At 40.8% G+C, this 21975-nt stretch overlaps 1 protein-coding gene across 3 annotated transcripts in view; it reads right to left on the bottom strand.

Moving 5' to 3' along the window:
* PIGN (phosphatidylinositol glycan anchor biosynthesis class N) overlaps positions 1-21975 on the bottom strand; it is a 306078-nt gene that overhangs the window by 183947 nt on the left and 100156 nt on the right. For all 3 annotated transcript variants that reach the window (XM_044295070.1, XM_044295067.1, XM_044295069.1), the window contains exons 11-12: positions 15829-15921; positions 10871-10926 (exon numbers count right to left, since the gene is read on the bottom strand). In XM_044295070.1, coding sequence (XP_044151005.1) covers positions 10871-10926; positions 15829-15921 — 149 coding nt within the window. The remainder of the gene's footprint in view (positions 1-10870; positions 10927-15828; positions 15922-21975) is intronic.

The raw sequence follows: 21975 nt of genomic DNA on the forward strand, positions 1-21975 counted from the left end.
TTGAGCTGAAACCCATCCAACATTCCCAGCAGCACGGCCACTGCCAATAGCAGTGATGCAATTTTCCCTTTTTATAACCAAAATTAATTATTTGCAATACATTTTGTTACGTACAAGGAAATCTCTCCATTTTATAGTCTGGTCTCCTCTCAGCTAATACCATTACTGTTATTAAATCTATGGATCACATGCTGTACTGTATATTACCAGCATTTTGAGCTACAAGAAGTGTGAGAGACCACTGAAGGGTAATTAAGCTGGTGATACTAATCTATACACTTGCTGTTAACAAATAGTTAGAGATAAAATGACCACATGGAGTCATTAAAAGGTGAGCAAATTATAAAACCATTTTAACAAAAGTAATAGGTTAATGTAGATTACTACACACTGTAGGAGAATTACCTTTAACATATTGCTATAAACCTTAGGCTATAGAATGTATTCTAATTCTACAGTTTTACTCTTTTTTTACTCTTTTTATTCAGTTAAAAGGGTTGTCTGGGTTCAGAGCAGACCCCCGACTTGAGCATCAGAGCAGTTCATGCTCCGATGCGCTCATTTGCCCTGCGCTAAAGCGCACAGGACAAAGGCATTTTTTGGAGATCCGGTGACGTACCGGGGCTCTCCATAGGGCTGCCAGGAAGCCCGGTGATGTCACCGGCACTAATGGGTGGGATTTAGCGCTGCCCTAGCCAGTAAAATGGCTAGGGCAGCGCTAAAGACAGCCCATCAGAGACGTTGACGTCACCGAACACACTGCCGGGCAGAAGTTTTTGCCCGGCAGTGTGTTATGATAAACAAAAAAGCCCGTGCCCTGCACGATCTAGCGCAGGGCAAGGGAGCGCATCGGAGCATGAGATGCTCCGATGCTAGCCTCAGGGGGGCTGCCTGGATGAAAATAAGGGTATGTCCAGGTTCAGCTCTGAACCCGGACAACCTTTTGTTAAAGCGTTCTAACAGATCTTTTATGTCATCTGGGTGTTTGCTCCATGTCCAGGAAAAGCACTTATCCCTATGAAAAACAGCTCCCAAGTGGCCAGCTGGATGGGCTTTCCTTTTCAAAGTGTCCAATCGCACTGCCCTTCCCCACAGTCTGCTCCTGCCGCAACCTCCCAAGGCTTCTTTCCTGGCATCGCCATAACGTCATGGGAGAGGGCAGGAAGCCTTGGGAGGTTAGTGGAGGAGCAGACTCCGAGGAAGGGCGGCATGCTCGGGCACTTTAAACGGAAAGCCTGCCCTGCTGGGCACTTGGGAATCTTTTTTCATAGAGATAAAAGTGTTTTTACTGGACATGGAATAAATACCCAGATGACATAAAGGTAAGGTCATAATTAGGCTTGAGTGAAATCGAGCTTCAGATCATAGATCTGAAGTCGATTGATAAAAAATAAAAATAAAAAACGTTTTTGTTAATGCTGTTTCCGTACAGCATTAAAATATATGGGCTCCGTGTAGCCACACTTCATCTCTGCCTAAGTTGCATGAGACTTCAGTGAATGACTAAGGTATTTCTATCTGCGTATATAAAAATATTTTAAAATAAAGATCCAAAGTGAGCTTTGGTAATGGCTGGTACATCGGTACCAAAGCCTACTTTGGATTCCTATTTTAAAATGTTTTTAAAAACACAAAATAGGATAGGCCAAGACAAAGTTTAACTATACAGAGCCCATACATTTTATTTAATGCTGTAAGGAAACAGCATTAAAAGTTTTTTTTTAACAAAATGACTTTGTTAAATTCAAAGCTCAATGCACTCAAGTCTAGTTATAATGCTTGTACAACGTTCTAAAGGCCATTGCTGGTAGTTATATTAGTGAAATTTATATGACAAACTCCCTTTAAACACCAGGAAAGTCCAAGTTTCCAGAGTTTTCACTCCCAATCTGCATGTTACGCTGGCGGCCTGGTTCCACCTCCGCTCCTCTATCCTGGGTGGGTGCAGGTGTCACTCTACTCACCTGGTGTGTATTGGGGCTAATTCTCAGTAAATTCTCTGAGGTACTGCTGAGGTTAATCCTTCCCTCTTGCTCTCTGTCCAGCTGCTGATTAGGTCTCCTATTTATACTGGGTTGGTGGTTTCACCCCTTTGCCTGAGCTTTAGGTATTCTAGCGTTTACTAATCCTAGTGTAGGTGTACTTTTTCTCCTTTGCCTGAGCTTTAGGTATTCTAGCGTTTGCTAATCCTAGTGTAGGTGTACTTTTTCTGTATGTTTACCTGTGAATGCCTGTTTACCGATTCTGATCCTCTCCTGCCTGCCCTGACCTCAGATTTGTATTAAAGATATGCACCAACTCTGCCTGCCCTAATCCAGGTCTGTCCCCTAATGACCAGTTGTAATTCCCTGGAGAAGGGGTTCTGTGAAGTATGTACATTTGTGGACATTTCCCCCTGTTTCTCCTATGCAAAGTTATAAACTTCTTACTTTACTTCACTTGAAAGGGTTAATTTGCATGGTTTAGTACTGTTTAACTGCATTTTATATGTATGTGGAAAGGGTTAATGAATACTGAGAGACTTTTGGGACTTTGAATAAGAAGCTGGTAATTTTCCACAGCTGCCATAGGGTTTAAAGAAAAGCATGTTTTGGAGGGAAAATACCAGACTTGTTTACCACCAAACCCAGACAGACTGACCTTGTGACTGTCTGGTTTAGCTCTTTTGTTATGCCTAGAAACTTGTTTTCATCTGGAAAAACTGCTGCGTCATTGAGTATCATCTAAAGCTCTAATGTAAGTCTATGCCAAAGGGGAGTGGTAACTGTAAGGCTCCTTGTAGATGGGCGTTCCTCCCGCAGCGAGTCCGCAGCGCAGCTCCTGGCCTGACCTCTCAGCGCTGCTGAGGGTCACATAGCATCATATTGATTTATGATGCTATGTAACCCTTACAGTTCTGGAATGTATTGGATAACACTGGCATAATGCTGCCAGTGTTATCCAATACATTCCAGAACTTTAAAGGGTTACATAGCATCATAAATCAATATAATGCTATATGAATACCGTCAGTGCTGGGAGGTCAGGCCGGGTGCTGTGATGCGGACCTGCTGCGGGAGGAACGCTCGTCTGCAAGGGGCCTAATTGTTTGTGCTGAGTTTCTCCACTCCACCCCTCCCACTAGAAGATTCCCGTCTAGCTAGGAATGGTATATACGGAGAGCAGTCAGAGCCCCTAGTGTTCTGCAGTTAGGGACAGTGCTTGGAGGGGAGACTCATGTCAGCCTGCATAAGTGACCAGAAGAAGATGCTGAGATGGTGATGCTGAGCCACAGACCATGGGTCACCAGCCCTGTGACCAAGGAGCCACCCAGACTACTGAACCACAGACCATGAGCCTCAAAACTTTGACCAGGGTACCAGCCTTCTGAGAGAGAAAGGGACAGCTAGCTCAGGCCTTTCCTCAGCATCAAACCCTTCTTCTGCCAGGGAGGAGACAGAAGAATCCAGCCCTGTGCCTCGCCCCCGTGGGCCAGCTGGCAACTATACTGGGACTATTCCAGTGGAGTGGTTGGATTTCCTGCAGTGAAGTCTAGTTCCGTGCATGGGGGTGAAAGGGGGAATACCAGGAGGCCACCAGGACAAAACCCTTAGGTTTAGCCAAAAGCCAAACCAGTGAGTCGGCACAATGGCTTCACACCCATTGTGTATCTTTGTATAAAATTAAATTAAAACCGAAAAGTTACATTTTATTATAGTGTTAAGAATGAGCCTGAAACAAAGATGTACTAATGAAAAATAAAGCAGAGAGCCAAAGATTCTTATCGACCAGGCAGTTTCTCAATATTTCTCAAGCATTCAGCAAAGTTTCTTTACAGCAAGATACAGAAGCAAGTTTTCCAGCTCAGCTGTTGAACTCTGGGGAAGTCATAGTTATAACTTATCTTAGCAAATGATGCACAATGTGGCCAAGCAACAGCTTAAAAGTAATAGAGTCAGTGAGGCATGTACTCTTAAAATTGAACTCGCTGCCTGCGAGCTGAAGGATTGCTTTCAAGGTCTAAACAATTTAAAGTCATTTAAAAGAACTATGAAGAAACATGGTCCACCAACTATTTGGTCTTCCCAGTATTTGGGCCTGCTGTGTAAAGCAAACTATCATGATAAATCACAATACTTGAGTGTAATAAAACGCTAGATAAATTAAATAATTTAAGGCTGTAGCTGGTAAAAAACAATTCTAGTGAAAGGATATTGACTTGTTTAAAAGATCAAGAAAAACTGCTTTTTGTATACTGTTCAACCCTGTATAAAACCTATAGTTTTTCCCTCAGTATATTGATACATTTTTATTGTGGGAAAATCACTTTACCGATAAAAAAGTTTGAAGGAAAACATGACATTTTGGGTACTGTATGGAAAAAATGGGACTTGGAGATCTAGCATGAAGTTAAAGAGGTATTCCCAGCTGGGACAATGATGGCATATCACTAGGATGATATTCTATAAATGTCAGATAGCTGCGTGTCTCACCTCTGGGATCTGCACCTACTGTATGTCCTGAACAGGACTTCTAAAGTAAATAAAAAACAGCCACACATGTGCGGCCACCCTCTTAACAGCTTGCAAGTTCCACAAATTGCCCAACTGACTATTTTCAAAATTCTCATAGCAATGAATGGAAAGCACACCGCACATGAATGGTATGCTCTGCTACACTTCGGGGTTCCATTCTCTAAATAGGAGAAGGTGCCAGAAGTGGGACCCGCACTTATCTGACATTAATGGCATATCATCCTAGCGGTATGCCATCAATGTTTTAGATGGGCCAACACTAATTTTGCAGAATAGCATTTTTTACTTTAAAAAACAAAAACAAAAGAATGGTTGCTCTTTAAATGGGTACTCCACTTCAGTCCACCTCGCTTCAGTCCCTGCTTGTAAACTTCCGGCATGGACAGTGGTCACATATGTTGCTGCCACTAATGACTTGTCGCAGCAGTGATATGGCGCTCAAGTTTCAACTCCAAGTCACCACTATCTCCATATTTCTACGATTGTTCTTAAAGGTGTTGTCCAGGATTTTACTACTGATGACCTCTTTTCAGGATAGGGTATTAAAATCTGATTGGTGGGGGTCTGGGACCTCGCATTCCCGCTGTTCAGCAGTAGATCCAGCTTTAGGAACTACAAACCTCCATTCATTGTGTCGAGAACTGTTCCCTTTGAAGTGAATGGGAGCGGTCTTGTAGTTAGCAGCTTTGTCCACTGCACAATGGAGGGAGTTGAGCAGTTCTGCCATTGACATCCAATGCAGGAGCAACCCTGAAATAGCCAATTGATGACAGTGTGGAGTGTCTGCCCCCCACCAATCAGATATTGATGCCCTAATCAGAGGACAAGTCAATAGTCTTGAAATCCTGGACAACACCTTTAAAGCTCAAAATCAGGATCAAATTGAAGGATGGGAACAAAATAAAATTGCCTCCAGGAAAATATAAAAGAAGATAGAAAACATTTATTTATTTTTTTAACAGAATTAAGGAATGATAAATAAGGCTCTATCCATGTAATGTTTTTCCTCTATGCTTGGTTTATGCCCCAGGAATTTACCAAATGTACCAACAGTGCCGCACTCTTCGAACGCAGTCAAAATCCTTGGGAGGTATGCATGGATATAGATTTTTTTACTGTATGGAATATCATAGTTGAGTATGTTATCCAGTTCAGGGACATACTACAGAAAAGTGCATACCCCTAAAGTGTACATTTTATTATAAAGCGTGATGATAATGCCTGTAAACTGCTGCGGAATATGTCAGTGACAGTAAGTAAAATAAATATATAATGTTGGAGGTCTATGCTACTCTATGACCATACAGTGGCATATGTCAGAGGCTTCCATCAGGGGTATACATTTTAAATACTTTCCCCACTTACTATTCCCCCAGCCAATCAACTGTTTTAAAAGGGGTTGCAGAGTATATTGCCATACACCAGGCATGTCCAAACTGCGGCCCTCCAGCTGTTGCAAAACTACAACTCCCAGCATGCCCAAATAGCTGTAAGCTATCCAGGCATGCTGGGAGTTGTAGTTTTGGAACAGCTGGAGGGCCGCAGTTTGGACATGCCTGCCATACACTATATAGCACCTGTAATTAGTATCAGAGCTCAATCCCATTCACTTGAATGGGCTGAAAGGTCATGATGTATATTATTTCACATGCCAAGAAAGAGGCTATTGCATTTGGCCAGTTGCCACGTATCCTTCAAGCAGATGATCGGTGGGGGTGCCGGGGGGGGGAGTCAGACCCCCACCAATCAGATATTGATCACCTATCCTGAAGATAGCCCATCTATAGTTAAGTCCCAAAACACCCTTTAAAGGCATTTGGCAATAGTTCCACCCATCAATGATCCCATTTTAGAAACTACACCACTCAAATGAGTCAAAACTTATTTCAGAAACTTGGTTAACCCTTTAGGTATTCCACAGGAATTAAAGCAAAATTATAAACTGATCATAAACTGCTGTATGGGCACACCGCAGGGCTAAGAAGGGAAGGAGCCCTGTACAGTTCTTGGAGGTCAGATTTTGCTGGAATGGTTTTTAGTTGTGATCTCACATGAGGTACCACTACAGTGGAAATATCCCAAAAGTTACCCCATTTTGGAAACTCCACCTTCAAGGAAATTTCTGAGGTGTTTCATACAATTTAGAGATACTTAGCTGAGAAAATGAAAAATTTCATTTTTACCAATAAAATGTTGCGTCAGCCCCAAATATTTCATTTTCATAAGGCACTCCATATGTGGTTGTAAACTGCTGTGGGCACACGGCAGTAATCAGAAGGGAAGGATACTGTATGGTTTTTGTAGGGAAGATTTTGCTGGAATGGTTTTTGGGCGCCATGTCGCATATGAAGAGACCCTGAGGTACCTCTACAGTGAAAACCCCCAAAAAAGTTACCCCATTTTGGAAACGAGACCCCTTAAGGAATTTATTGTGGGGTGTAGTGAGCACTTTAGGAACCACAGGTGTTTGATAAAATTTAGACACTGAAATGAAAAATCAAATTTTTTCCGATACAATTTTGCTTTAGCCCCCATTTTTCATTTCCACAAGAAGTAACAGAAGAAAAGGCACCCCAAAATGAGTTACCCAATTTTTCCTGGTCATAACCTACTCTATGGGCACACAGCAGGGCTCAGGAGGGAAGGAGCGCTATTTGGAGGTCAGATTTCGCTGGAATGGTTCTTGGGTGCCATGTCACATTTGCAGAGGTCCCAGGGGTACCAGTACAGTATAAAACCCCAAAATAGAACACCATTTTGCAAACTAAACCCTTTAGAGAATTTACTTAGGGGCACATGAAATTAAAAATTACATTGTATTTCAATTAAATGTAGTTTTAGCCTCAAACGTTTCATTTTCACAATTGGTAACAGAAGAAAAAGCACACCACATTTTAACCCCTATGTGGTCTTAAACTACTCATCATGTGCATTTGAGGCCGAATTTGGTGATTTATACAGCACTGGCTGATAACTAAAGAGGCTCTGAGGTTAAATGAAACTCCCAAGAAGTGATCCCATTTTGGAAACCACACCCCTCACAGAATTTAATGGGTGTTGTAAGCATTTTTAATCAACAGGTGTTTTGCAAAAATGAATGCACAGTAGATGATGCAAAGTGAAAATTGCAATTTTTACACAGATATGACACTTCAGTGCCGAATATTTTGTGTCCTGCGGGTGCCAATGTGTAAAAAAAAAAAAAAAAAAAAAAAAAAAAAAAAAAAAAAAAAAAAGCCCTCTTATTATTATGCTCTGTTTGCTGGTTTTAAATACACCATGGTCCTAATCTGCTGCCTTAATGCAAGAGAGGGCTCAGGAGTATTTTGTGCATTTGGAGGCCTAATGTGGCGATTTGCACATCTTATGCTGACAACTGTAGATGCTCCGGGGTGCAATAATAAATGGAAGCCCCCTCATCAAGGTATTAAGGGTTGGAGAGAGCATTTATACACCACTGCTATTTTGCAGAAATTAATGCACAGGGGCAATGCAAAACGAAAATTGCTATTTTTCCACATATATGGCATTTCAGTGCCCGGTACCGTATATTGTGCCAAGCACATGCTATCTGAAACTTACACCACACTATTTGAATTCAAAGCCGGGTTCTAATGGGTATGGAAATGCAGTAATTGATTGATTGCACTGTGGGGAGCTGATGGGTTGAGAGAAGGAGCCCCCTCTGTCTGTAAACCTCTTAGATGCCACGGTCAGCATTGACAGCAGCATCTAAGGGGTTATTATGCTAGCATCAGCGCTTTCAGCGATGCCAGCAGACACAGCAGGGGTCTGGCTGTCAAAAACAGCCAGGCTCCTGTACTGATCACTCCTGTGCCCACTCGAGCAGAGTGCCATACACGTACAGTGGTCTGTGCAAACACTACGTTCAATCTGCCGTGGGATTAACTAAATGACTTGTTTTCATGCATTTTCTAAACTCAATATAACATTTACAAGTATGCTAAAATATTATTTTAACCTGGATTCACCTTTTCCTTATGACAAAAATCAATTCATGAATCCGACATCTTATATCTCTATTGGAAAATCTCTCTCTGAAAGGTTACCTGCCATTCACGATGGGGAAAAGCCCCTCAAACTATATATTCTTATAAATACACATTGTACTGCTCAGTGTAAGGCTGATCATATTAACAGGGCATTTCAGAAAGTGTTTAGTATAAAATGCAATGATTCGATAACTACCGTAAGCATAAAAGTATATGTAAGAGTTATTGTAAGGAATACATGCACTACAAATACAGCATACAATATATAGGTCAGCTGTCACAATTTCTATTCTGATGCATTGTGGTTTTATTGCTTTATTTGAAAGCTGAGTGACAACCAATATATAACCCATTACAGCTCCCACAAGAACTGTCACACAACTGTCCATCTCCCATTCAACTGTGTAACTAGGCAAAGTTTCCTTTCACAAATTGGTGGAAACTGGATGACAATGGCAGGTATAGTCATTATCATCCAGCTAGCCCTATGATAACATGGCTATACAGGACACAATAAAGTAATTATAACCATTTTTTTTTTTATTACTAGCGCTAAGCTATTAACAGAAGTCCCACAGTGGTGAATGGAGGGGTTGGCTGTGCATGTGCCATATACTCTCTATTCAGTTCTGCGCCCCAATCTTGAGATAAGAGTGGGTGACATCTATGGGACATTTACAGCATATCCTATCAATATGCCATTAATGTCCACATAGGGATACCCCTTTAAATGGAACCTGTCACCATGTTTGAAGCTACTAAACCATCAACATGTTGTTATGCAGCTGCAGTTTATCATTCAAAACCTGTCTATATATGTATTGTTTAGGATGAGTCCAGGACCCAACATCATCCGCCGCATGTGCAATGTGCAAATGAAGCCTGGGACACTACACCCAATCGCAGGTTTTGACGTGGAAAGGGACCTCTAAACTCCAACTGCACAACAACATGCTAGTGGCTTAGTGACTCCAAAACTAGCAACAGGTTCCCGTTAAATAGGGCAGAATATTATGGTAACAGATCAGCTTTAAAGAGGACCTTTCACCTATATTTACACTGTGAACTAAGTATACAGACATGTAGATCGGCGCCCGGGGATCTCACTGCGCCGCTCCGTTCTCCTGCTATGCCCACCGGTATCTCCGCTCACTAAGTTATAGTAGGCAGAGTTTGCCCTTGTTCTTCTGTAGCGCCGGCCAATCGCATCGAATAACCTCCCAGGCTGTGAGCTCTGCACTGCGATTGGCCAGTGCTAGAGCAGAACAAGGGCAGACTCCGCCTACCAAAACTTTGGGACTGAAATCTCTGCCTACTATAACTTAGTGAGCGGAGATACCGGAGGGAATAGCAGGAGAACGGAGCGGCACCTAGGGATAATAGTAAGTGCAGTGAGATCCCCGGGCGCCGCTCTACATGTCTGTATACTTAGTTCACATTGTAATAATCGGTGAAAGGTCCTCTTTAATTTCATAGAAATACTGTTCCTTTCATTAATGAAATAATAATAATACACATTTCTTTTTGTGGCAAAACAGATTTCTAATTTGTGATTTTCTGATGACACATGCAATACCAAATGGCCTCTGTTCATCAGGTCTCTGGTTTACAATTTTTGCTTCGATTCCCTAAATGTAATGCTGGTTTGAACAATGCCTGAAGTGGAGCATAAACTACAGATGTAGCAGGGTTAGCACTCAAACTCTTAACTCAAATTTCTTAAATCATCGTTATCTTGAAACAAAGCAATTGAAGGGGTTTGCTTAGTTTAGATAACACATCTCAGAAATCATGAGTGTTAACTCTACTACATGGGTAATCTATTAAAGAGGACCTTTCACCGCCCCGGACACACCTGTTTTAATAGCTTCATGCATTCCCAATGTAATAACAATCCTGGAGCCTCTAGTATTATGTCTCTATGTTCTGCCATTCCTTCATCATTTCTGCTAGAAGTTATTAATGAATTGCTAGCAGTCTGCAGTAAGGGTACAAAGGGGAGGTAACCAGTTGGGGGGGGGGGTGTACCTGCATAGTCTGACTCTATCCAATCAGTGCTGTTATTTTCAGTCTGTGCAGGTACACCCCCCCCCACCCCACCCCACCCCAACTTGTTACCACCCCTCTGTACCCTTACTGCAGACTGCTAGCAATTCATTCATAACTTCTAGTGGAAATAATAAAGGAATGGCACAACAGAGACATAAGAATAGATGCTCCCGAACTGTTATTACATGGGGAATGCATGAAGCTATTAAAACAGATTTGTCCGGAATGGTGAAAGGTCCTCTTTAAATCGGAAAAATGAAATTAACAGTACACATGTAAAAATAAATCACCTACCTAAAAGGAGAAAACAGGAAAGATAATGTTGTTAGTTTTTTTTGTGCCATTTTGACCTGAAAAAAAAAAAAAAAAAAAAGGTTTACATTTAAGAGACACAAAAGTATAAAGTGGACATGTCAGTAGATTAATACATTCCAGATTATATAAGCATACCGAGTTCTTAGAACTCTAAGGGGTCGTTCACAAGGTGGGCTTTAATGTGAAATTTTGGCACAGACAGCTGTGACGAAATTTCGCACACATCCTGTCGGCAGCTTTGTGGTTTCTGCCCCCCATTTATTTCAAAGGGAAGCAGCACTGAAGATCATGGAGAGGAGGCTTAAAGAGAATGGACATGTCCCTTATCGGCGCAGGCCATGGATTTATGACACCACTCTGTGATCCTCCACACTCTCTCCCACTGAAAAGAACAGGAGGCAGAAACCAAGTGTCCACATCACAGTTCTATGGCAAAAGACACCGTGTGAACATACCCTTGTGTCCTTACTCGGTTAGTACTACTAGGAAATTCTGAATAAACTGACAAATGGGTGTGAAATCCAATACCCTAGCATCAATTAATTCCAACCTTCCTATTCTCAGTGATAAACATATCCCTTTCTAAAAAGATAGCCCCGATAGATAAGCCCTTGATGACATGGCAATTTTTGTTTTTTTACTCCCTGTCTTCCCAGAGACATAACTTTTTTTATTCTTCTGTTCAGATAGATGTATGAGGGTTTGTTTTTTGCGAGATAAGTTGTACTTTCTAATGCCACCATGTAATACTGCATATGATGTAGTGGGAAGCTGGAAAAAATTCAAATGGGGTGGAATTGGAGACAAAATCCAATTATGCAACAGTTTTAGGTTTTCTTTCTTTTTACTGTGTTAATTATGTGGTAAAACTGACCAATTACCTCTATTCTCTACGTCAAAATAATTACAGTGATACCAATTTTGTATAGTTTTTCGTATTTTTTAAGACTGAGAAAAAATAAAAACTTTGGGAAAAATAATTTTCTTCTTTTCCTCTCCATATTCTGACGCCCATTACATTTTTTTATAGCTATGTTTACAGGCTCTTTTGTAGAGGGATGATCTGTAGTTTCTATTCATAACATTTTTGGGTGGGTATGACGTTTGGATCACTTTTTATTCAATATTTTTTGGGGAGGCGATGAGATAAAAAAAAAATATGTTATACCATTCAATATATGGGACACATTTTTTTAGATTTTAATAGTACAGGTGTTTATGGAGCAGCGATGCATATGAGGTTTATTTGTTTTTATTGTTTGTTTAATTTAAAGGGGTTCTCTGAGCTTTTAATATTGATGACCTATCTCCAGAATCGATCAGCAGACATTAGCCCCGGGGGGTTGGCTGTGTGCACCCGGCAGCTATGGCACTCACTCCACTAAGGAGCAACCGTCATCTTTAAAGATGCAATATCCGCTGTACATATACGGCGGATGTCAGGAAGGGGTTAAAGAGGATCTGTCACCACTACAACGACAGGTCTGTTTTAGAAAATAATTTTATTCACCATGTAACAATAATATTGGAGCATATTTTCATATAACTGCATGTTGTTCTCTTCTTCATGTATTGCTACTAGAAGTTTATAAATGAATCTGTCAATGGGTGTCTGCCACTGGCAGCATTGATTGACTAGCAGCAGACCCTGCAGGGACACAGCTTCCACTTGTAAAACTTATAGGAGCAATAACAGGAGATGGAACAACACACACATGTATCAAATGTTGCAACAGGCATTCACCTGCTTCATTGTATTGTATTTGTATTGCATAAAACGAACAATGATGTTTTTACACATATACATATTTATCATTGACTGTGGAATAACTTTATTGTTCACGTCACTCGTGTATAGTATATTGACAATCTTGTACAATTGTATCTGTACTTATGCCTTAACTTGTTACTTTTCAATAAAACGAGTAAAAAAAAAAATGAAAAGATGCACCAGAATCTTTATTACATGGGAAAAAATTATTTACTAAAGCAGACATGACAGAAGTGGCGGCAGGTCCTCGTTAAGGCCTCTTTCCCACGAGTGAATTTTCCACGTGGGTGCAATAAACACACAGTACCCACACTCAATCCTGATCCATTCATTTCAATGGCTCTGTGCACAGGAGTATTTCTCTCAAGCATAATTTCTGCGTTGCGCGAGAATCGCAGCATGTTCTATATTCAGCGTTTTTCTCGCAGCCCTGGCCTCATAAAAGTGAATGGGGCTTCAGTGAAAAATGCAATACATCCAGATGTAATCCAGATCGCTCTGTAGCAGTATACTGTCCTTATCAGTGTTAATTACTTTACACAGTTTAGTGTCATCTACAAAAAATTATATTTCACTGTGCAAGCCTTCTACAAGATCATTAATAAATATATTGAAGAGAATAGGGCCCAATACTGACCCCTGAGGTACTCCACTAGTGACAGTGACCCAATCTGAGTGTGTATCATTAATAACCACCCTCTGTTTTCTATCACTGAGCCAGTTACTTACCCACATACAGACGTTTTCTCCCAGTCCGAGCATTGTCATTTTATATACTAACCTTTTATGTGGTACAGTATAAAATGCTTTGGCGAAGTCAAGATGTATGACATCCATTGACTCACGGCGGTCAAGTCTAGAACTTACCTCCGCATAGAAACTAATTAAATTAGTTTGACATCACCGATCCCTAATAAAGCCATGCTGATATGGCGTTATTTGCTTATTTTCATTGAGGTACTCCAAGATAGCATCTCTTAGAAAACACTCAAACAGTTTACCCACAACAGATGTTAAACTTACCGGCCTATAGTTTCTGGCTCTTTATTACTTTTTTTTAATACTGGCACCACATTTTCTATGCACCAATCCTGCAGATCACTCCCTGTCAATATAGAGTCCTTAAATATCAGAGAAAAGGGTCTATCTATGACATTACTTAATTCTCTTAGGATACGGGGGTATATGCCATCTGGTCCGGGCAATTTGTCTATTTTAAGACACTGTTTAACTTCTTCCTGGGTCAGACAGGCCACTTTTAATGGGGAATTTACTTTTATATTCTGCATTTCATCTGACAGTTTATTTTTCTCAGTGAAGACAGTGGAGAAAAAAATATTTAATAGCTTTGCTTTCTCCTCTTTGCAAGGGCCAATACCTTCAGAATGATACTTTTTACCAGTTATATCATTGAAGAACATTTTAGGAAAACTTTTACTCTCTTTGGCAATTAATCGTTCTGTCTCCAGTTTGGCTGCTTGTATTTGTCTTTTACATAGTTTTTCAATGCTTCCTTGCTTCCCTCCTGTTTTAGTGATTTAAATGCTTTCTTTTTGTCATTTATTGCTTCCTTTACATTTCTATTTATCCACAATGGTTTTTTCTTGTTCCTCACTCTTTTATTCTGATAAGGTATGTACCTCTTACAATGAGAGTTTAGGATGGTTTTAAAAAAAATCCCATTTTGTGGCTGTATTTTTATTTTTGAGGACATTGTCCCAGTTACTGAGGACAATGGCCTCTCTTAGCTGGTCAAATGTAACTTTTTTAACGTTAAAGGTATTTTGGTGCCTCCCTGAAGAAACACTCTTTTGGAAGGTTATAATTTTATGGTCACAATTTCCCAGGTGTCTCCCGACCTGCACATCTGTTGTTCTGTCAGGTCTATTGGTTAGTACTAAGTCCAGTATGGCCATCCCTCTAGTCGCATCCTGAAACAGTTGAGAAAGGTGGTTATCTATGGCTATTGCCAAGAACCTGTTTCCTTTATGAGATCTACAGGTTTCAGTTTTCCAGTCTACATCTGGGTTGTTGAAGTCCCACATTGTAATGACCTCATGATTTGCTGCCTCATCAATCTCGTTTAGTAGCAGATTTTCTTTGGACTCTGGTATATTAGGTAGCTTATAACAAAGTCCTAACAGCATTACATTATTTATTTTTTGCCTCCATGTATATCTTCCTGGAGTGTGGGCATTAGACAGGACTTTACATAAAGGCAGACCCCTTCCCTCTCTTGTTTTGATGATCCTTTCTAAACAGACTGTAACCCTGTACATTAACAGCCCAGTCATAGCCATCATCCAGCCGCGTCTCAGTTATGTCATAGTCCTCCTCACACATCACTAATCCTAGTTCACCAGTTTTATTAGTCAGGGTTTTAGCATTAATATACATACAATTAAGAGTTTTTTGGATATGTTTTACCCTACAGATTTTCTTATAAACTGTTCAAGTCTCTCCTTCCACTTCTCCCCAGGTCTCTATCTGCATCTTCCCCTCCTATAATGCAATTACCCCCTCACCAGTTTAAATGCTCCTCCTGTGCTGCTACTTGTAGTTCTTGTTTGCTTTTGCATTGCAGCTATGGTGGCGTGCACCCAAACCCTTTTTTATACTGTTTGGAGGTGCTGGTCTAACTCTGTTTTTTGTTTGGTACATTTGGGGGTATGGCTACTCCCTTTTAGACCATGCACTCTTGCCCATCTGCCCAGGACTTTTATTCAGAATGTGATATAGCTGGATTCTACATTGCTCTGAAATTTTGTAGGCCAAAAGCCCAGGAGAGGCAAGTGTGACAGTGTAGATCCCATCTGTTAGAAACCACCTTCTTTAACTCTCTTGCTTTGCTGAATACTTATTTCAATGTGTAGGGCTTAACCATATGTTTGATGGGTTCATTAGTATTTAATGTAATGTCATTATTTCTCTCGCCTTGTACCCCTATGAAATGTATGCCCGACTCCACTGCACTTTACTAGACCCAGTTACAGCTCTAGATATGCTGTGTACGTGTTGTGTGTATTGTTCACTGCTCAATAAAATGAGTATAAAATAATAACATGCCAATGTCATTTGTTAGGGTTGACACCTTCCTCTTGGTATTTATCTTCTTAGTCCACAGAATATGAATATTAGACAGGCCCTCTAAACAATAATTACTTACCTTGAACTGCTCCAGAATCTGGAAAGCATTAGTAAGCATACTCTCCGCTTTAAAGAGATTACTGCTGTTAATATACTCCACAGGCAAAATTCCCTGCAAGCAATAACACAGGAGAAGGATGTGAGCGGAGTTCACTTCATTAAGCACTTCACTGCTTAAGACAGTAAAACAACCAGCAAGATTGTAGAGTAGAATCAAATGAGAGAAAGGATAAAAAAAAAAAAAAAAAAAAAAATCTAAAACCAAAAATGTTAGATCAACCTTTAATATGAAACCTCTCTCTTATTACCGTCATTGCAAATGATAACATTCACTGCGTCCTCAGAATATTATAGCTTCTTACGTACAACTGTCTATCTGCACCTCTACTTTCATATGAGCCATCGGTAAACTGACCAACACATGCTTCCATTTCATAGTTACAGTATAACTTAGGTCAGGGCTTGACAAATTTCCTTGGAATCTAGGAGCCAGCTAAAAAAAAAGTTAGGAGCCGTTTTTTTTTGTTTGTTTTTTTAACCTTATAAAGCCTTATTTTCAGGGACAAAAATAACACCTCTTAAATTAACATATAAAGAAGTCTAGAACCAAACAACATGGGCATTAACAACATATACAGCGACAGTGTACAGAATCGCACACACATATACAGCGGCAGTGTACAGTACTGCACACACATATACAGCGGCAGTGTACAGTACTGCACACACATATACAGCGGCAGTGTACAGAATCGCGCACACACATACAGCGGCAGTGTACAGTAATGCACACACATATACAGCGGCAGTGTACAGAATCACACACACATATACAGTGGAAGTACAGAGTAGAGTTGTTGCGATACCAAATTTTTTATTTGATTTCAATACCATAAAGAAGTATTGCGATACTCAATACCATTCGATACCACGTGAAAAAAAATAAACAAAAAAATGGCGAATCGCGTTCAAATTTTTTTTTTTTTTTGTTCCGGCGTTCACCGCATAGAATTTTTTTGAATTTTAATAGTTTAGACTTTTCTGACGTGCCAACATGTGATATGTTTGTTTATTTATTTATTGTTTATATTTTTTATATGTGAAATTGGGAAAGGGGGTGACTTATACTTAATATTTTGGTGGGGGTTTTTTAACTTTTTTTTTTTTTTACACTTTTTATTTAATAATTATTTCCCCCCTTAGGGGCCAGAACCTGTGATATTGTCATCCCTTGTCATATTCACCCTAATAGAGCTCTATTAGGGTGAATAGGACCTCACACTGTCCCTGCTGCCCTGGGCTTTGTGCACAGGGCAGCAGGGAGTTGACTATGGCAGCCAGGGCTTCGGTAGCGTCCTGGCTGCTATGGTAACTGATCGGAGCCCCAGGAATACACAGCTGGGGCTCCGATCAGAAGCTGCCACTGCCACCAATGAAGAGGAGGGGACCCTGTGGCCAATGCCACTAATGAGAAGGGGAGGGGACCCTGTGGCCACTGCCACCAATGAGAAGGGGAGGGGACCCTGTGGCCACTGCCACCAATGATTTTAATACTGGGGGGTTGAGAGGGGTGGGCGCACTGCGCCACCAATGATAATTGACTCTTAATACAGGAGGCGGATACTGGCAGCAGATCAGCGGCAGTTAACCCCTCAGGTGCCGCACCTGAGGGGTTAACTGCCGCTGATCGCAGCTCCCTGTCAGAGAGGGTCCGGACTTTAAGTAGCAGGCTACACAGAGCGGCACCCAGAGACGTCCCAGCACTCACCATTATTCCATTATTTTTTTTGTGGAGGGACAGCGTGACCCAAAAAAATCAAAATGGCTTTTCTCCGTTACAGCAATCACTGCGCAACTATATTTTTATATTTAATTAAGTCTGTCATTTTTGGTTGCGGCAATACCAATGATGTTTAACCCCTTCCTGACACATGACGTAAAAGTACATCATGACGGCAGGTAACTTGCCGCATTTTAACGTACCATTAAGTCATGGTGATCGGGCGGGCGTTGCAGCAGTGCCTACCCGATCACTTCGGGGGGCCCAGCAGTCACTGTAAAAGCTGATGCTGGCGGATTAACCCCTTTTATACCGCTGTCATCGCTGACTGCGGCATAGAAAGGGTTTGCGGTCAGTGAAGGAGCCCATCGGGTCACCACTCTGCGGTGACGGGAAGCCTAATGAGTGAGAAGGCAGCCAGATGCCTTGCAAAGGCTGCCTAATGCCTTATAAGGCATCGGGACCTGCCTTCTATGGAAGCCAAGGAGATCCAGCCCCAGGCTGGGTCTCCTAGGCAACCTGTTAGGGTCCATTCAGGCGTCCGTAGTGCATTGCGGATCCGCAATACACTCAGCCAGCACCCCCATAGAACTGCCTATTCTTGTCCGCAATTGCAGACAAGAATAGGACATGTTCTATTTTTTTGCGGAGCCGCGGACCGTAAGATCGGGGGCGCGCCCTGGAAATGTGGATGTGGAGAGCACAGAGTGTGCTCTCCGCATCTTTTCCATCCCTATAGAAAATTAATGGGTTCACACCCATTCCGCAATTTGCGGAACGTATGCGGACCCATTATACGGACGTGTGAATGGAGCCTTAGGGTATTAATCAGTGTACACTAACAGACAATGCATTACAATACAGATGTATTGTAATGCATTGCAGAGGTGATCAGACCCCCAAAAGTTGAAGTCCTAGAGTGGGACAGAAATAAAGTTTAAAAAAAATAAAAAAAATTATAAAAGATTTTCAAGTAAAAAAAAAAAAAAAACTGTGCCAAAACAGCCATTTTTTTGGGTTACCTCGCCTTACAAAAAGCTTAATATAGAGCGATTAAACGTCATATGTACTCCAAAACAGTACCAACAAAACTGTCACCTTATGCCAAAATGAGGTAACTTTTTGGGCGTTTCTACTGTAGGGGTGCATCAGGGGGGCTTCAAATAGGACATGGTACCTACAAACCAGTCCAGCAAAATCTGCCTTCCAAAAACCATATGGCGCTCCTTTTCTTCTGCGTCCTGCCGTGTGCCCTTACGTCAGTTTACGACCACATATGGGGTGTTTTTGTAAGCTAACAGAATTGGAGTAATAGATATTGAGTTTTGTTTGGCTGTTAACCCTCAATGTTTTAAAGAAAACAATGGATTAAAATGGCAAATCTGCCAAAAAAGTGAAATTTAGAAATGTCAACTCCATTTTCCTTTAATTCTTGTGGAACACCTAAAGGGTTAACAAAGTTTGTAAAATCAGTTTTGAGTGACTTGACAGGTGTAGTTTTTAAAATTGGGTCATTTATGGGTGGTTTCTACTATGCAAGTCCCACAATGTGACTTCAGACCTGAACTGGTCCTTAAATGGGTTGTCTCACTTCAGCAAGTGGCATTTATCATGCAGAGAAAGTTAATACAAGGCACTTACTAATGTATTGCGATTGTCCATATTGCTTCCTTTGCTGTAGGGATTCATTTTTCCATCACATTATACATTGCTTGTTTCCATGGTTACAGACCACCCTGCAATCTGTGAGCGGTGGTCGTGCTTGCGCAATATAGGAAAAGGCACCAGCCTATGTGTTCTCCCATGGTCCCCGCCACCAGAAATGCTGTTGCTTTTGCCTATGGTGTGCAAGCACAACCACCCCTGATGGATTCCAGGGTGGTATGTAACCATGGAAACGAGCAGCGTATACATGATGGAAAAATGAATCCAACCAGCAAAGGAAGCAATATAGATAATAACAGTACATTATTAAGTGTCTTGTATTAACTTTCTCTACATGATAAATCCCACTTACTGAAGTGAGACAACCCCTTTAACCACCTCAGCTCCACTAGCTTAAACCCCCTTAATGACCAGACTACTTTTTACAATTCTGCACTACACTACGTTCACGGTTTATTGATCGGTCATAGAACTTACCACCCAAATGAATTTTATCTCCTTTTCTTCTCACTAATAGAGCTTTCATTTAGTGGTATTTCATTGATGCTGACATTTTTACTTTTCTTGATATTAATCGAAATTGACCAAAATTTTTGCAAAAAAACTTAATTTTTCACTTTCGGTTGTAAAATTTTCCAATTAAAACTACATGTCTATATAAATTTTTCTCTAAATTTATTGTTCTACATGTCTTTGATAAAAAAAAGTTGTCAACAAAGTTGTCATTTGACAGAGATATTTCTCACTCAAAGTTTGGGTATATGTAAAAATACACCCCAAAACACATTGCCCTACTTCTCCTGAGTACGGCGATACCACATGTGTGACACTTTTGCAGCCTAGGTGCGCAAAGGGGCCCAAATTCCAATGAGTATCTTTTAGGAGGGCATTTTTAGGCATTTGGATTCCAGACTACTTCTCATGCTTTAGGGCCCCTAAAATGCCAGGGCAGTATAAATACCCCACATGTGACCCCATTATGGTATTCCGTGAGGGGCATGGCGGGTTCATAGAAGATTTTTTTTTTTTTTTGGCACAAGTTAGCGGAAAAATATTTTTTTAGTTTTTTCTCACAAAGTCTCCCTTTCCGCTAACTTGTGACAAAAAGTTAAATCTTTCATGGACTCAATATGCCCCTCAGCGAATACCTCGGGGTGTCTTCTTTCCGAAATGGGGTCAAATGGGGTATTTATACTGCCCTGGCATTTTAGGGGCCCTAAAGCGTAAGAAGAAGTCTGGAATATACTGTAAATGTCTAAAAAAAATTACGCATTTGGATTCCGTGAGGGGTATGGTGAGTTCATGTGAGATTTTATTTTTTGTAACAAGTTAGTGGAATATGAGACTTTGTAAGAAAAAAAGAAAAAAAAAAATTCCGCTAACGTGCCCAAAAAAAAAAAATCGATGAACTCAAAAGTGATCTTTATAGCGCCGCAGCGATTTTACTGTGTTTTTGCAGTGATCATAATAAAAACATTTATGTCACTGCGGTGGGGCGGACTGAACGCAAGTGTGCGCACAAGATCAGGCCTGATAGGGCGAACAAGGCGTTTTTTGTAGCGCTAATAGAACATGCAATTGCGGACAAGAAAAGGAATTTTCTATATAGTTCTGGCAATGTGCGTATCCGCAAAATGCGGAAAGCACATTGTCTGTGTCAGTATTTTGCGGATCCGCAAAACACATACGGACGTCTGAATGGAGCCTTACAGGTGGGTGATCAATGACAGGGGGGTGATCAGGGAGTCTATATGGGGTGATCACCCCCCTGTAAGGCTCCATTCAGACGTCCGTATGTGTTTTGCAGATCCGCGGACAGGAGGGAAGGGGGGGGTGTAGTGTAGTGGTGTTTGGTGCTACTTATTACAGAGCTGCCTGTGTTCTCTGGTGGTCGATCCAAGCAAAAGGGACCACCACAGGACCAGGTAGCAGATATATTAGACACTTATCAAAACAGTGTCTAATATACGTTTTTGGGGTTTAAAAAAAATAAATTGCATGATCGCCGCTGGCAGGCTGTAGATCCCCTCGTTTACCTCTGGTTCCTGTGAACGCGCACACACAGGAAATCTCATCTTTCGCGAGATGACGCGCCGGCACGTCCAGGAGGAATAACAGGGCCGCTGCCAGGACGCAATCCTGCGTGCTGCGGTCCTGAGGAGGTTAAAAAGTGGGTTTTGGAAATTCTCTTAAAAATTTTAAGAATTGCTTCTAAAATTCTAAGCCTTCTCACGTCCTAAAAAAAATAAAATGACACTTACAATATAATGCCAATATAAAGTAGACATATGGGGAATGTTAAGTAATAAATATTTTATTAGCTAACACTTTCTGTTTTAAAAGCAGAGAAATAGAAATTTAGAAAATTGACAATTTTTCAACATTTTTTCCAAATTTGGGATTTTTTTATAAATAAAGATGAAATATTTAGAATCAAATTTATAACTGTCATGAAGTACAATGTGTCACGAGAAAATAATCTCAGAATGGCTTGGATAAGTAAAAGTGTTCCAAAGATATTACCACATAAAGTGACACATGTCAGATTTGCAAAGAATGGCCTGGGCAGGAGGGTGAAAACTGGCACGGGGTGCAAGGAGTTAATTTTTATGTGTAACATTTGGAAAGGTAATTAGAATTTTTTATATTTGTGGTGTTTTTTTTTTAAATATATTTTTCACTAGACTTTTTGGTCCCCTTAGAGTGGTTGCTTGTATTATA

The sequence above is a fragment of the Bufo gargarizans genome, chromosome 5 (assembly GCF_014858855.1).
Source record: "Bufo gargarizans isolate SCDJY-AF-19 chromosome 5, ASM1485885v1, whole genome shotgun sequence".
Lineage (NCBI taxonomy): Eukaryota > Metazoa > Chordata > Amphibia > Anura > Bufonidae > Bufo > Bufo gargarizans.